The sequence below is a fragment of the Peromyscus californicus genome, unplaced genomic scaffold (assembly GCF_007827085.1).
Source record: "Peromyscus californicus insignis strain IS unplaced genomic scaffold, ASM782708v3 Scaffold_2__1_contigs__length_46816999, whole genome shotgun sequence".
Classification (NCBI taxonomy): Eukaryota; Metazoa; Chordata; class Mammalia; order Rodentia; family Cricetidae; genus Peromyscus; species Peromyscus californicus.
Window position 1 is genome coordinate 15,021,491 of NW_026294540.1, and position 16,508 is coordinate 15,037,998.

At 47.5% G+C, this 16,508-nt stretch overlaps 1 protein-coding gene across 5 annotated transcripts; it reads left to right on the forward strand.

The window, feature by feature from the left end:
• Positions 1-7: 7 nt before the first annotated feature.
• Positions 8-15,997, forward strand: Gtf2h3 (general transcription factor IIH subunit 3). 5 transcript variants are annotated; one of them, XM_052755455.1, is made up of 13 exons: positions 8-86; positions 3,051-3,130; positions 4,443-4,549; positions 4,661-4,827; positions 6,583-6,645; positions 7,605-7,634; positions 7,906-7,934; positions 8,637-8,711; positions 10,082-10,135; positions 13,467-13,535; positions 14,422-14,557; positions 14,662-14,698; positions 14,785-15,997. In XM_052755455.1, the coding sequence occupies exons 1-13, from the start codon at positions 74-76 to the stop codon at positions 14,852-14,854; spliced, it is 930 nt and encodes a 309-aa protein (XP_052611415.1). In that variant the 5' UTR covers positions 8-73; the 3' UTR covers positions 14,855-15,997. The 5 variants fall into 5 exon arrangements, with proteins under 5 accessions (XP_052611415.1, XP_052611419.1, XP_052611416.1 ...); XM_052755459.1 differs by lacking the exon at positions 8-86 and adding an exon at positions 116-138; XM_052755456.1 differs by lacking the exon at positions 8-86 and adding an exon at positions 155-314.
• The last annotated feature ends 511 nt before the right edge of the window (positions 15,998-16,508 follow it).

A 16,508-nucleotide genomic window follows, 5' to 3' on the forward strand; every position in this document is an offset into this window, starting at 1 on the left:
CGGCGTACGTCACTCGCCGGCGCCGGAAGTTGGCGCGCCGTGGGCGGCTCTTCACCGAGGCGTTAGGGGCGCCATGGCCGCGGACGGTGAGGGTGGCGCGGGCCAGACCGCGGAGCAGGGCCGGGCGGGACACGTTTGGTCTGTAGACGAGCAGCCCGTGTGTTCGTTCATTCACACAGCAGCTGTTGGGACAGGGTCTCACGTAGACACTCGCTGTGGTGTCAAGGATGGCTTTGAACGCTCGGTCCTCCGGTCTCTAGAGTGCCGGGAATTGCAGGCGTGCCCGATCCAGCTCGATTTTATGTGGTACTCAGGTCTTTGTGCATTCTCAGTAGGCGTTCTACCAGTTGAGGCACATCCCCAGCCCTAATTATTATTATTATTTTTTTATGTGGGCCCTCTCTCCTGCCTTCGCCTTCCGAGTTCTGGGATTACAGGCCTGCATTAGAACGCCCAGTGTGTCATTTCAGTCAATATTGGGATTGCCCCCTGGGTACTGGACATTATTTTCTAAACTGAGGAGTACAGCACAGAACTCAACACAAGGAAGTTTTGAGCGGGTGGTGTCTTATGGTCGAGAGAGGCAGTTGGCAAGTGAAATTAATTCCAAGAGGGGACCAGGGCTGTGAAGACAGATGTGTGGCAACTAAGTTCAAGAGGACTGTCATTGCGTTTCCTCCCGAAGATTCTTGCATTTATTTATTTATTTGTTTGTTTAGTGTGTGTGTGTGTGTGTACGCTCATAAGTGCTTGTGGAAGTCAGAAGACAACTTGTGGGAATTGGTTTTCTTACTGATTGTTTAGGTCTCAGGGATTGAACTCAGGTCAGGGGGCTTGTCAGCAATCGCCTTCACCAGCTGAGCCCTCTCACTGGACCAGAATTATTTAGAATGACCACATGAGAAGCATCACTTTGGCTACTGTGTGAAAAATAGATTATGGGGAGCAAGAGTAGTTAGAGAGGTGCGTTCAGCAGTCAGAGCCGCTCCTCACACCTCTGTGAGAACAGCAGGCAGGCCTGGCACGGTTTGTCAACCAGTGAGGCAGGGGCTGGAGGAAGTTGGCCAGGACATTGCATGTGCACGGTTCAGACAGGCAGCACATTGTTTTCTTCTTGGTACTATAAAGGAAGAAAAAGTAAGTAGGATTCGGTTCCGCAGAAACCAGAAGTGGGAGGTGGTCCTGATGAAGGAAGGTAGGAGGTAGTCAATTGGGCACTGCCTTGGGCTGTTTCATGAGCATCCAGGCATTTCATGACAGCAGGCACAGGCAGGATTGCTCTGTCCCTTCAAAGTGTAGGCTCTTGGCTGGGTGTGGTGACAGATGCCTGTAATCCCAGATACTCAAGAGGTAGGAGGTTTCCAAGTTCAAGGCCATCCTGGGCAAGTCATGGTTCCTAGAGAGATGACTCCGTGGTTAAGAGCACTGGCAGAGGACTCTGGTTCAGTCCAGCATCCACACAGTGGCAGAGCCATCGAGGGGATATGGTGCCATTTTCCAATCTCCGAGGGCACTGCACGAATGTAATATACATTTGTAGCTGCAGTCAAAGCACTCATGTCTATAGAATAAATCTAATTTTTTTTTAATAAGAAAATGTTAGCTTAGGTGGTGGCGCACGCCTTTAATCCCAGCACTCGGGAGGCAGAGCCAGGCGGATCTCTGTGAGTTCGAGGCCAGCCTGGGCTACCAAGTGAGTTCCAGGAAAGGCGCAAAGCTACACAGAAACCCTGTCTCGAAAAACAAAAACAAAAACAAAAAAAAAAAAAAAAAGAAAATGCTGAGGATGGCAGAACCGTGTATTAGCATGTAAAAGTTCCTATGTTCGTTTCCAGCACCGAACTAAATGAAGTGTAGATTCTTTGAGGACGGGGAGCCAGGACTTCTATCAGCCGTCTCCCGTTCTTAGTGTGGGTGTTTGTTGAGTGCTTGTGTTCCCTTGGCCTGTTCAGTTGTGTCTGTCAGTGTGGTCATGTGATGCCTTCACTTGGTCAAAACTTGGTTCACATAAGAATTAGTTCCCCCTTTTTGACTCTTTTTAAAAGTTGGTTCTTGGACTGGGAATGTAGCATTAGAGTAGAGTCCTTGCCTGACGTTCACAGAGCACTCTCTGGTCCCCAGCACTGCTTAGCAGCAGATGGCGTGGTATAAGCTAGCACTTGGGAGGTAGTGACAGGAGGGTTAGAGCTTTGACGTCACCCTTCACTACACAAGGCGTTGGAGGCCAGCCTGCACTGTACAAATAAAAAGTAAATAAAGATTCTTACTCACAACTGGCTTGGCTGGTCTATGGTGGGTCATCCTGACTGCTCATAGGCTAGCCCAGGTGCTCAGGGGTCCCTAATCTGCTTGAAGTCCTATCACTGGGGATTCCTACTGGTCACTTAGTGAGCCCAAGACCAGGCTTTTAAAATGTGAGTACCTTTGGGTTAAGTCAGTATATATTGTTGAACATTCACGTGCCAGGAGCAGAGGGTTAGTGCTCCACCCACAGCCTTTGCCCACCTCCTCAGCCCTAGTTGACCTGGAACTTGCTATACTATACTGGTTTTGAACTCACAGAGATCCATCTGCCTCTGCCTTCCAAGTGTTGGGATTAAAGACAATACACCATCATTCCCAGCCTTTAAAATTAAAATTTTTTTTCTTAACATTTTTTTCTTGGTGTGTGTGTGTGTGTGTGTGTTAGTGGGCACCTTTGTTGAGTCAGGTCTCACCTAAGCAGTGTGTCCCAGGAATTGAACCTAGTTCATCAGGCATGGCTGTAGATATTTTTACCTTATAAGCCATCTCTGACCCTTGTTTTCTGTTTTAAAATGAGATACCGGCTACCAAACATGGGCTTCCCCAATACTAGGCAAGACATTTAGCTGTCTCTTCAGTCCCTTGATCTTTAAGGGAACTTGGCCCTTTTGGTGAGCTCATGATCCATCAGAGGATGATAACCATTTGAAGGCCTCTAGTTTGTTAATGGACCATCAAGAATGTTCTCTGTATTTCAGTTTCATGAGGCTGACATTCTTAAATGTTGCTCTTGTTCCTCTTTGCAGAAGATGAGGTGAATCTTCTGGTTATCGTAGTTGACACCAACCCGATTTGGTGGGGCAAGCAAGCATTAAAGGGATCTCAGGTAAGATGGCTTGAGCCTTCCAGTGATTCTCTTCAACTTCGGTATGTCTGCGTGCCATCCACTACCCTGCAAGCAGTATTGAGACTTCACAGGCTGGGTGTGGTGGCCCTCGTCCAATCTTAGCACTCAGGTGGAGGCAGGCGGCTCACCAGAGGTCAAGCTCCTCCCGGCCAGTCTGGGCTACTTGAGACCCTGTCAGAAAAGGAAAGCTGTGAGTTTACAACAGCTGCCAGTTATACCGTGCAGACCAGGGAGTTCTTAGAGCGGGGAAGTTGTGTAACTGGCCCCACGCCTCCTCCTTGGAACACACATGAAGCCCTCAGACCTGCTGACCTGTTGATTGCCCCCTCCTCTATTTTGCTCTTCTAAACATTCCGTATATCTGTTGTGTGAGTAGGCATTTCTTGTTACAGATTGACTTGGGGGTGGGGTATGGTGTGCCACAGCATGTATGTGGAGGTCAGTGAACACCTTTCGGGTTCTTTGCTTCAATCGTGTGGGCTCTGGGGATTGAGCTCAGGTCATGAGGCTTGGTGGAAGGCACCTTTAACCATTGGGCTATCCCGCCAGACCTCGTCTTTGGAGTTTTAAGATAGGGACATCCTTTTTTTTTTTTTTCCAAACAATTTTGTTTGTGTATGTCTGTGGATGTTTGCCTATTTGTAGAGGTCTGGAGTTAGTTCACGCCTTTCGCCAAGTGGGCCCCAGGCATCAAAGTCCCTACAGTTTCTGAGCCATCTCATTGACCCAAGTTTTACATTTTGATGAAACACAGTTTATTTATTAAAACAAAACAAACAAGATTGTGCTTTTTAAAGTTTTTTTCAATATAGGAACTCAGGTATCCCAGGCTGGCCTTGAACATGTTGTACAGCCTGAGGATGACCTTGAACTTCTGTCCCAGCTGCCTCTGTCTCCTAAGTTCAAGGCTTGCAAGTTTGCACATGTGGCCCCACCACGCCATTATTTGGGAAATAATGTTCTAATCTATAAATGACTCGTGTCATTAAAGGCAGGAAGGCCTCTCAAGTGCCATGCTCCAGGTTTTAGGAGAGGCGAGGATGAGCAAATTTTTAGTGTTGAATCATGTCAGATGTCAGTGACTGTCAGCACCTAGTGCCACATGTCATGACGTTGGGAGGTAGACAGGTGAACTGTTGGGCATTTGTTGCTACTCAGCATCAGGCTGCCCAGCGGAAGACCCTCTCTTAAATACACCACAGCATATGAGTACATAAAACTAAGTAATAAATATTCGGTTTTTCAGTGACGTCTTCATCAGGAGCTGACTTGTTTTTCTCCTGTTTGTCAGTTTACTTTATCCAAGTGCATGGATGCTGTGATGGTGCTGGCCAATTCCCACCTGTTCATGAACCGCTCCAACCAGCTGGCTGTGATAGCCAGTCACATTCAGGAGAGGTAGGGGCCAGTGCTCTGCTTCTGGGGAGCTCTGCTGCTGGGGGCTGCTCTCTAGTTCTCTGACAGTTCCCTCCATGTGTGTAGTACATTCTGGTTACTCTACCCTGGCAGTCGGTTCTTATACCCGGGGAAGAACGGCAGACTCGGAGACTTCTTTGGGGACCCTGGCAACCCCATTCCTGACTATAATCCCTCGGGGAGTAAAGATGGGAAGTACGAGCTGCTGACAGCCGCAAATGAGGTGATCGCCGAGGAGATCAAAGACCTGATGACCAAGAGTAAGAGCCTGGCTGTTGTCACTGTCACCTCCCCATAGTGGTGGTTGTTGTATGCTCTTAAATGTAAGATTTGTATCAGTTCTCTGAGGATTTCATACAAGCGTACCATGTATTTTGGTGATATTCGCCAACCCCATTCTTCTTCCTCAGTCCTCCTATCTCCTCACCCCTCCCAACTGTGTGTCTTTTATATATATATGTATATATATGTATATATATATATACATATATATACACACACACATATATACATATACATATATATATGTACACACACACACACACACACACACACACACACACACACACATACATACATATACTGGCCAGGGTTGCAAATGCCTTTGATCTCAGCACTCAGGAGGCAGAGGCAGGCAGATCTCTTGTGAGTTCCAGGACAACCAGGGCTATGTAGAGAGAGTTTGTCTCAAACAAACAAACAAACAAACAAACAAAACAAAACTAAAAGAACCCACGTGTGCTGCCCATGTCCTCATAGGTATGGGGCAATTTCCTGGAGGCAAGCTCACCCCACCAGCCCATCAGCTGTTATTGGGTCCTCCTCAGCTAGAGGAGGCTCGTGAGCCCCTCCCTCTCCAAGCTGCAGTGTTGACTGCCTGATCTGTGTAGGGCTTATGAAGGCAGCCACAGCTGCTGTGTTTCAGAGTGCAGCTTCTTGTCCTGTCCGAACACTGTTTGGCCAGGTCCTCCTGAACCCTTGACTCTTACAGTTTTGCTGCCCTGCCGTTTCCACAATGGTCCCTGAGCCATAGGGGCTGGTTACATGTAGACTCCTTTCCCTTAGAAATGACACTGATTTGGCACGTAATGGAGCCTTTAAGCTCAAAGATTTGAGGCTGCTGATATTGGCCATGTGCCTCTTTTCCTTCTTAAGGTCATTCCCACCCCCTGCTGCTGTGATATTTATCTGACCTTCCGGCATTGGCCCTGCTAATCCTCCTTGGCTCTAGAATACTGTGGCTTTCCAGGAAGACACACTGCTAACCAGCTTTTCTTCTCTTGTGTTTCAGCTATTCTTTCTTAGTCTTGTTTGGGTTTTGTGTGTGTCTAGACAGGGCCTTCCGAAGTAGCCCAGGCTGACCTTGCACTTGGGGTCCTCCTGCCCCCGTCTTTGTTTTTTTCCCCCCCGAGACAGGGTTTCTCTGTGTAGCCCTGACTGTCCTGGAACTCCTCTGTAGACCAGGCTGGGCTCAAAGTCATAGAGATCCGCCTGCCTCTGCCTCCCGAGGGCTGGGATTAAAGGCTTGCGCCACCACCGCCTGGCTTATATTTTTGCTTTTTGGATTGGTTTATTTTACTTTATGTGTATAGATAAATCTGCCAGCATGTGTGTCTATGCACCGTGTGTGCCTGTTTTTGTGGAGGCCAGAAGATATCCAATCCCCTGGAACTGGTGTTATAGATGGTTGTGAGCCATCGTATGGATGCTGGGCTTTGAACCCAGGTCTTGGAAGAGCATCCAGAGCTCTTCAGCACTGAGTCACCTCTCCAGTCCCTCCTTGTCCTTTAAATACCACCTCCCACCTCTGCCTCTCCTTCCCCTAAATATACACTTAGACTCTGAAAAGAGGCGTGGAGTAGCTCACTTGGGTTTACTGATTGCTGGTCTCTGTGTTTTGAAATCCACTTTGAACATGTCATCTTATGATTCATTCATGAATACTAGAGTTTCAAAATGACTTCATTTGAAAAAAAACTTAGAATGTTCCCCTTTTGTGCTCTTAAAATTTGCAGGTGACATAAAGGGCCAGCACACAGAGACACTACTAGCAGGATCCCTCGCCAAAGCCCTTTGCTGTATCCTTGTGCTGGTGTGTCTCAAGGCAGTCTTTTGTAGCGAGGGTGTTTAACTGGTAGCTTCTCCTAGACCTTCTTCTACAACACTCATGTGCAGTAGCCCCTTTGGCCCTGTGGGATGTTCCCACGGCCACCTGAAAAGCCTGGCGCTGCTTCCAGGTGAGGTGTTGCTTTGTTTCTTTTGTCTCATTTGGTTTATCTTAGTTTAAGAATGAATGTTTCGCCTGTGTATATCTCTGTGTACAGGGTGGGTGTCTGGTACCTGGGAAGTCAAAAGAGGGCATTAAATCCTGTAACACTGGAGTTACAGGTGGTTTTGAACCACCATGTAGCTGCTAGGAACCGAGCCTGGGTCCTCTGCAAGAGCAACCAATGCTGTGACCTGCTGAGCCGTCTCTCCAGCTTCTTGCTTCTTACTCTGATAGCCTGGTGCTTGCTTTGATCTTATTCCTTGGCTTGACATCTCCAGGACTGACTTTAAAAGCTGCTTCCTGACCTCTTAATTAGTGAGTGGTATGATGTCGATGAGCAGGTGACCTGGCCTAAAGCACAGGGCAACCAGATTTCCCAGCACCTGGTTTCAAGTATCATGGGCAGCTTTGCTTTTGTGAAATGTCCTTGAACAGTACTGAGTGCCCTTTACATCCTGGAGTTTTTATCCAGTTGTCCTGATCCTCTTGTATGGCTTTCAAATTCATTATCTCACTGAATGGGCTGACTGGTTTGGGTGTGGCCCTAGTATTGGTATCCAAGATGGTGGGTAGTCAGCTGTCAGAACTGTGGTCTTCACGTGCAGAGCTCTTGGTGAGTACAGAATGGGTAACAGAACCCAAGCCCACCCACATGGCTGTCATGACGGAAGATGGGAGGGCTGGTTTACAATCTGAAGGTCTGTTTTCCTGTTAGTGCAGATGTTTGTGAAACAGAATCGTTCTATTCCTTAATGCTAATGCACCCAGACATTCACAGAGTGAACAAGGCAGTCAAAGGTAGGAGCTGACTCTTTTGTACCTCTCACCCTTTGCTTTTAGTGTTGCATGCTTGGTGGGGTATTTAAGAATTGCTGAGCACTCAGGGGCCAGAGGCAGTACATCTCTGAGTTCAAGGCCAGCCTGGTATACATAGCAAGTTCCAGACCAGTCAGGGCTGCATAATGAGACCCTATCTCAAAATAATATAAAATAAAAATTGCTTAGAAAGCCACATGCTTTTTAAGCTATCTTGTTTGTTAGATTATAATCTGTTTTGATCTCTTTATAGATAATCAGGAGATGAAATCAAGGATATTGGTAAGATTATACACAACTCACATATAACCGCAGACAGCTGGGAAACATGGGACTGGGAAACATGGGACTATCACATACATTTAATACCAGCACCGGGAGAGGGAGACACAGGCTGTGCTCCGTGAGTTGAAGGACAATGTCGTCTACATAGGAAGTTCCAGGCCAGCCAGGGCTACATAGTAACACCCTGTCTCACAAAGGCATCTGGAAAAGCATTTTCAACATTGCTACTTTTACAGAAGATTAGTATTTGTATAGTCAAGAGCTCTTGGCCCAGGGAGAAGGCTCAGACAGTAAAGGTGCCTGGTGCCAAGCCTGATGACTTGACTTCAGTCCCCAGGACCCAGATGTAAGGAAAGAACTAACTCCCAGTAGTTCTTTCCTGGCCTCCCAGTGCATGCTGGGTACTCTGAACAGAAGCCCATCAGTTTAACAAGGACCAGGAAAGATCTGGTGTCACCTTATACTTCAAGGGTTTAGTACTAAGTAGGAAGAGGGACTGGAGAAGTGGTACTGTCTGTGGATTGCAGTAGGTCATGTCCCCGTGAGTCCTGGGAGGCACTTGAGATCTAAGGGTGTGTGTGCAGTAGGTCATGTTACTGTGAGCCCTGGGAGGCACTTGAGGTCTAAGGGTGGGTGTGCAGTAGGTCATGTCACCGTGAGCCCTGGGAGGCACTTGAGCTCTAAGGGCTGTGTTCGCAGGTGATCAAGGCTGCAGAGGACAGCGCGCTGCAGTACATGAACTTCATGAATGTCATCTTTGCTGCTCAGAAGCAGGTGAGGCCAAGCCTTCCGAATTTCCAAACGAAATGATCAGAGGCCGAGTGCAGTGGTGCACACTGTTTTGAATTTGAGTCCACCCTGGTCTATATAGAGAGTTCCAGGACAGCCTCAGGGCTACATAGAGAGATTCTGTCTTAAACAAACAAACATACAAAAAAACCCAAAATGTAATCACTGTCATTCTTGCAGAGTGGTGTTCTGGCTGAAGAGCCCTGTTAGTGGAGTGTGGATTCAGAATCCACACTGGGTACCCGTCATTTGTCTGTTTGGGGTCCTGAGTCCTTGTGACTGGCAGTGTTTTCAGAACTATGCACTCGAGCTTGATTTTGCATCAGGTGTCATGGCACTCATCCTGTTAGTCCACACATGGCTAAGAATCCCTGGGTTGACAGGTACAGGAGCCCCCAGCTTCTCCACCTTTTTTTCTTTTTTCTTTCTTTTTCTTTTAATTTTTGGCAGTGTTATTTAACCCAAGGCATTCACGTGTGTGGCAAGGCCTGAGTGTCCCCAGTCTCCTCTTTTGCATTGAGGCAGGCTCTTGCTAACTTGCCCAGGCTGGTGTGAGCTCCCTGTAGCCCCCACAGACCTGGAACTTGAGAAGCACTTCGTCAGTCTGCTGGGTAACTAGGATAACAGGTGTACACCAGGCTGCCTCACAGTGTCTCTCTTTTTATCGTAGTGTGGTATGACTTTGCAAATAACTGAGATGTTCACATAACCTGGTGCATCATCATCGTTCTCTGGGTTTTGTTTGTGGGTTTTTTTGTTTGTTTTGTTTTGTTTTTTTGTAAATGTGTCTACGTCTTTTTGCCCTCATGTAGCTATATGTGCAACATGTGCATTTCTGGTCCCCTAGAAGCCAGGAGAGGGTGTCAGATTCTGTGGAAGTAGAGTTACAGATGGTTGTAAGATGAATCAGGGTCGTCTGGAAGAGCAGCTAGTGCTCCTGACCCTGCACCATCTCTCCAGCCCCCTTCTCTAAGGCTCAGGTCAAACATAGAGCACCACTAGAGCCTTGTGTCATCTTAGCATGGAGAATGTGGTGGTGAAAAGGGGTCAGGCTTTGGAGACGGGCGTTAGGACCGGTACTGGATGCTTCAGATGCCAAATGTACCTCAGTGTCCACCTTACAGCTTCACTCCACATGTTACAGGACCCATTTTAGGAATAGAGTCTGGCTGGACAAAATGGGGCACATCTGTACCAACTCTAGGGAGGCAGAGGCAGGAGGATTAGCACAAGTTCCATGCCAGTCTAGACTACAGAGTTGAGAGCCAGTCTCCAAAAAAAGATACAAGAGAAGAGTCTAGCATGTCTGAGACAGCCATAACCGTTGCTATAATGTTTTGAAATGTTCCTTTCAGAATATTCTCATTGATGCCTGCGTCCTAGACTCGGATTCAGGGCTCCTCCAGCAGGTAGGTTTCCACGGAGTGTGGCCGTGACCAGGCTTTCATACAGGAACAGCGTGTGTATCGAGTACTTGTGGGGATGGTAATACCTTTGCCAGTCTTGGTGGCAAACTCCGGTAATCCCAGCAGTCAGGAAGTTGAGGCAGGAGATTCATGAGATTTGAGGATAGCCTGGGCTACAGGGTAAACCTGCAGAGACCGAATGAGTATTTTTGTTATAGTGAGTTTAATGTATAATTAAAATGGTTTTTTATCTGTTTCTGGCTGTTTGTCTTGAGACACAGTCTCACTGTGTGGCTGTAGCTAGGCCTGGAACTCACAGAGGTCTCCCTGCTTCTGCCTCCCTAGTGTGGAGATTAAAAAAGTGTGTGGCACCATCTTTTAAATTTTCTACGAAATAATTTAATTTTCAAGGAAAATATAAATTCTATACATTGCATCATATATGTCTTGGGAATTACTGTTAGAAGTGGTAAGCCGGGCGGTGGTGGCGCACGCCTTTAATCCCAGCACTCGGGAGGCAGAGCCAGGCGGATCTCTGTGAGTTCGAGGCCAGCCTGGGCTACCAAGTGAGTTCCCAGGAGAGGCACAAAGCTACAAAGGAAGTTGTAGTCCAGTTTTCTCGTCAGGACCTCTAGCTTGCAAATAATAACATGGAGACTTATTATTAATTATAAAAGATCAGCATTAGTTTAGGCTTGTCCCCAACTAGCTCTTATAACTTAAATTAGCCCATTTTTATTAATCTATTTTCTGCCATGTGCTATTACCTCATCTTCGTACTGCCCAACCTGCTTCCTCCACATCAGGCTGGTGACTCCGCCTTTCTTCTTCCCAGAGTTCTCTCTCTTCCAGGAAGTGCCCTCTATACTCTCCTGCGTAGCTGTGGGCTGTGCAGCTTCTTATTACACCCATCACAGGAATGCATCCTCACACAGTGTACAGATACGCCCCGCAACCAGATGGTGCTCTGGGGTGGGAGGGGTGGTAAGAGCTTACTCTAGCCCGGGCTGCTTTCAAGTTCACAGCAGTTTTCCTGCTTTAGATGTTGCTCTTGGAGCAGAAGTTTGAAACTGCATCTTTGAATTTTACCAGAAGGGTGAGGAGGGTAAAGGTACCCACAACCGAAATAATCAGCAAGCTGTGGATGACTGCCTTTTGCTCACAAGAAATATTTCTGGGCCAGTGAGGTTGCTCAGTGGCTAAGAGTGCCTGTCCCCAAAGCTGATGACTAAAGTTCTATTCCTGGGACCCATATGCTGGAAGGAGAGCACCAACTCCCTCAAGATTTCCTCTGGTCTCCATTTGTGTGCGTGGCATGCATATGCACACACACACACACACACACACACACACACACACACACACACACAAATAATAAATGTATAGAAAATTGTTAACATCCCTTCCCCATTCAACATTTCCTTAAAAGATTAGATCCTTGAAGATGAGTCAGTCAGCTAAAAGGGGTGGAGAACAGCCTTGAGTCTAGACTGGTGCTTGGGCTGAGGGAACGGGAGAATGCATAGGTCTGAGAGGGCTGGGCTTTTCTGTTGCTTAGGCTTAACTTGACAGTAGGCATGTGGGATTTTTTGTTTTGTTTTTTATTTTTCAAGACAGGGTTTCTCTGTGTAGCCCTGGCTGTCCTGGAACTCACTCTGTAGACCAGGCTGGCCTCAAACTCAGAGATCCACCTGACTCTGCCTTCAAATGCTGAGATAAAAGGCATGCACCACCTCCACCACCACCACTTGGCCTATTCATTGCATAATGCATTTTAAGGAATTGTTTAGAAATACCTAAGAATTAATTACTTTTTGTTTTGTTTTGTTTTGTTTTTCCGAGACAGGGTTCCCCCTGTGTAGTTTTGGAGCTTGTCTTGGATCTCACTCTGTAGACCAGGCTGGCCTAGAACTCACAGAGATCTGCCTGGTTCTGCCTCCCGAGTGCTGGGATTAAAGGCGTGCGCCACCACCGCCTGGCTACATTTTTATGTATTTAAAATCTAGGCTCCCACCCAATGAGGACGAGACACAATGTAGGCATTGGTCCTGTCTGTGGATGCCATGTGGCATTCAGGGGTTGTGTCACATGTCGTGTTCAGATGCGGGTAGCTGTGCTGCCTTCTCTTTGCTCCTTTACCACACTGTTAGTCCCATTGCCTGTCACGAGTGGGCTTTCAAGGAGGTGATTGCTTTGTAGCTGCCAATTTCAGCTCTAAAGTGTCCATTAACTCGGAGATCTCGACTCTGATTGAAAGCTGGCTCTGGTACCCTGTCCCTCACCGTGATGCCTCGAATCCAGGCAGGCGTATTCTGCAGTACACATGCCATCACCTCTTGGACACCTCGAGTCACTGTGTCAGAACAGAGCTCCGGCTTTTCCATGCAGTGGATGCTCCCAAACTCTGAGTCCTATCTCTGAGCACAGCGTGGTTCACTGGGCAGTCAGCCTGGCTTTTCCCCTTTCTGTTCCTCTCCTTCCCCATTGCTGTGATCTTGTTGAATCTGTCCTCAGCACAGATCCTGAACCCTGCCTCCCATCTTCTTTCCTAGCTGCCCCATCTGAGGGGCCTGCAGACTCTGGTCTCTCTTAGCACACCTACTCCACCAGCTAGTCTGTCTTCTTGGGAGTCAGAAAGAAGCCTATGGCATAAGAGGCCATGTTACTCACTTGCTCAACTCCCCCCATGCTCCCCATCCTACCCTGCACTCCCCACCCCTATCGTCCTAGCACACGTTGGCTAATACCCAAGTCCTTGTTGTGACCTTCTGGTCACCCCATGTCTTCTCTTCCTTCTGGGCCTCCTGTTAAGGGGTATTGCCTGAAACCACAGTTAACCCGGGCTGCTGTGGCCTGGTGCCTTGGCAGTTGCTGTCCCCTCACTGCCTCGGCTTGGCCCTTGCCTTCCCTCAGGTCTTGCTTTCCTTCCCTAGCACCCCGCTTGATTGTCATGGAAACTGTTAACTGTAACGTCAGTATTGTGCCCACCAGCCCCGTGTGCTCTTCTTTTCCCCCTTAAAACTAGCAAGAAAACTGTATTTAAAGCAAAGCATTGGGAAGCTCAGCATACGCTGCATGGCGCAGAGGGCAGAGTCATGCCTTCAGGGGCCTATCGTATCTGTCACCTTCTCTAGGAGCTCAGCTCGTGAGAAAGAGACACAATCTGTCCTGTAGCCTGGGAATCTGGAGCAGAGCTGTGTGGTGTCTGTAGCGTGGACAGTAACGAGTACACGGACCTCACACCAGCTGACCTTATCAACTGTGGAGTCCCCCATGAACCCCTCCCCTGGGAATGCCGAGGTTCTGCTTCGGTAGTGACCGCTCTGTCTTGCAGGCTTGTGACATCACAGGGGGACTGTACCTGAAGGTGCCTCAGATGCCTTCTCTCCTGCAGTACCTACTGGTGAGTTAATGCGGCAGCGGCGGCAGCAGCCCACCACCTCTAGCATCCCAGAGAAGAAGTTGCTGGGAGAGGGTGGCTTCAGAGTTCCCGGCTGAGAAGGGTGGACTTCCAGATCTCTGAACTCTGGAGGTTGTTTGCAGATGTCACATGATTGTATAGCACAGTGCTTAGTAAGTGTGGAGTGAGCTGACAGCATGGCTCAGTGAGTAAGTGGGCTTGCTGCCAAGCCTGATGGCTTGAGTTCGAGCTCCAGGACCCCATGGTGGAGGGAATGAACCAGCTCCTACAGTTGTCTTCTGACTGCCACATGCATGTGCTTATACACATACAAGCACACAAGTTAAATGAAAAATTAAATTTTTTTAAAAAATTGTGGCATGAATAAAAATGAATCTTAATAGGCTTTGAAGGAAATTATTTTTATTTTTATTTTGTGTATGTGTGTGGGTGCATGCTTCCCACTGAGTGCATGTTGAGGGCAGAGGACAACTCTCGGGAGTCAGTTCTCTCCTTCCACCATGTGGGTCCCAGGAATGGAACTCAGCTCATCCATCAGGCTTGGTGGCAAGTACCTTTCATCACTGAGCCATCTTGCCAGCCCTAAAGGACAGTCTTGAGTTAGTATTCTCCTCAGTGCTGATTGGCTAAGCTCTGCTGTCTGTGTGTGCTGATTGGCTAGTCTGTGTGTGCTGATTGGCTAAGCTCTGCTGTCTGTGTGTGCTGATTGGCTAAGCTCTGCTGTCTGTGTGTGCTGATTGGCTAAGCTCTGCTGTCTGTGTGTGCTGATTGGCTAAGGCTGCTGTCTGTGTCTGGACTGTTGCTGTTTTTCCTCCTGTGATTTAATTATAAATTCCTTGCCTATTCTTTCTTTCTGTTTTTCAAACAGTGGGTTTTTCTTCCGGATCAAGATCAGCGATCTCAGCTAATCCTCCCACCTCCCATCCATGTGGACTACAGGGCTGCCTGCTTCTGTCACCGAAGTCTCATTGAGATTGGCTATGTCTGCTCCGTGTGTCTGTCCAGTAAGCTCATGTAGTTTTTCTTACTGTCTGTGTTGGGGGAGGGGGTGGCGCAGAAAGTAATCTGGCTTTCAAATCCCTATTTCCTTGTTTGTTTGTTTTAACAGTTTTCTGCAATTTCAGCCCCATCTGCACCACGTGCGAGTGAGTATCTTCGTAGGTGCTGACTGGGAGTGGGTTCCCGAGAGCTTCCCAGCCCTGAAATGTTTCTTCCCTCTCCATCATTCCAGGACAGCCTTTAAGATCTCCCTTCCTCCTGTGCTGAAGGCCAAGAAAAAGAAGCAGAAGATGTCCATGTGATGAGCGACACAAGCTTCTCCATCTCTCGCCACAGGCCGAGTCTCCCAGGGGAACACTGCTCTCCCCGTGCTTGAAGGGTGGAGCTGAAGTGCACCCAGGCCTCTGACGTTATCTGGAAAGGGGGACCAGCACAGCCTTAGGACTTTCTGTTCGTTGTTTTAAGGTAGCAGTTGCTCGGCTTCCGGCTGACACTGCTTTGTTTGTTGTTTCTCTGTTCTTTGGGGATGGCCATGCATGTCCTTGGCCAGCACCCCACCACTGAGCTGCACCCCACCACTGAGCTGCACCCCACCGCTGAACTACAGCCCCTGGGACTTTGTTCTTAGACGGTCCTCTGTCAAAGCTTATCATGGTAGATACTGGGGCTTCTGTACTTCAAGATGGCAGTGTGTGAAGTTGGAATGCCACTCAGGACGGCGACCTTCATTGGGTCATTATCAGTCATGACAGAGCATCTTAGTTGGACAGGTGGTATGTGTCTGGAATCTTGGGAGACTGAGTCAGGAAGGTTTTGGGTTCAGATCCTGCCTGGGATATACATTTAATTCTGTCTCGTTGGTTTGAACTCACTATGTAGACCAGGCTGGTCTCAAACTCTGCTCTCTGAGTGCCCGGACTGAAGGCTTGTACCTTTAGGTCAGGTTACATTTGAATATAGTTAAAGGAGACAATTTGTTTGATGTTCAAAATACTCAAACCAACCAGGGCTGCATCTGGCCTCCTTGTTTACAAAAACAAAACAAACCAACCAATGGTCTGATGTAGGCAAGCCCTGTTAGCTTGAGGCTCACCTTTGGTGTTAGCAGTTCTGTGTTCATCTGATACGCCAGCATATTTGTACAAAGTTAGCCAAAATTATTAGTAATGGTTTTTCACCAAAAACGTATAAAATCGGAATTTAAATCTACAAGGAGAGCAAGTACTGGGGCTGTAGTAACGTCAGAGACACACAAGGCAAGAGTTCGTTGGCTTGGATCAGATAGCCACTTAACTGGGAAAAAGGAGCTATCTACAGGCAAAATTCTGTCTTTTTTTTTTTTAAGAATAACATTAATATTGGAGAACTGTTGAATACTAGAAATGTAAATTAGTTCAATAGAAACACTTGTAATTGCAATAATAAAAATTCTATTTTTATATTTACTAATTTTCCTTAAAGTATTTTTCTAGATATTTGCATTGAGACAGGGTTTTTCTGTGTAACAGCTCTGGCTGTCCTGGAACTCACTTTGTAGACCAGGCTGGCCTCGAACTCACAGAGATCCACCAGCATTAAAAGTGTGTGCCACCAACACACCAGCTTGCATTGAACAGTTCTTCTTGAAATTACTAAAAGCTTTCTTTTTTTTTTTTTTTTTTTTTTTTTAAAGATTTATTTATTTATTATGTATACAGCATGTATGACTGCAGGCCAGAAGAGGGCACCAGATCTCATTACAAGTGGTTGTGAGCCACCATGTGGTTGCTGGGAATTGAACTCAGGACCTCTGGAAGAGCAGTCAGTGCTCTTAACCTCTGAGCCATCTCTCCAGCCCCACTAAAAGCTTTCTTAAGAGCACTGACTGTTCTTCCAGAGTACCTAGGTTCAATTCCCAGCACTCACATAGCAGTTCACAACTGTCTGTAACTCCAGGGGATGGGACGCCCTCTTCTG

Coding starts and splice junctions, on each gene's coding strand:
- Gtf2h3 (XM_052755455.1), top strand. Junction 7,635..7,905: donor AGTGAACAAGGCAGTCAAAG/GTAGGAGCTGAC, acceptor ATCTCTTTATAG/ATAATCAGGAGATGAAATCA. Junction 13,536..14,421: donor CTCTCCTGCAGTACCTACTG/GTGAGTTAATGC, acceptor TTTTTCAAACAG/TGGGTTTTTCTTCCGGATCA.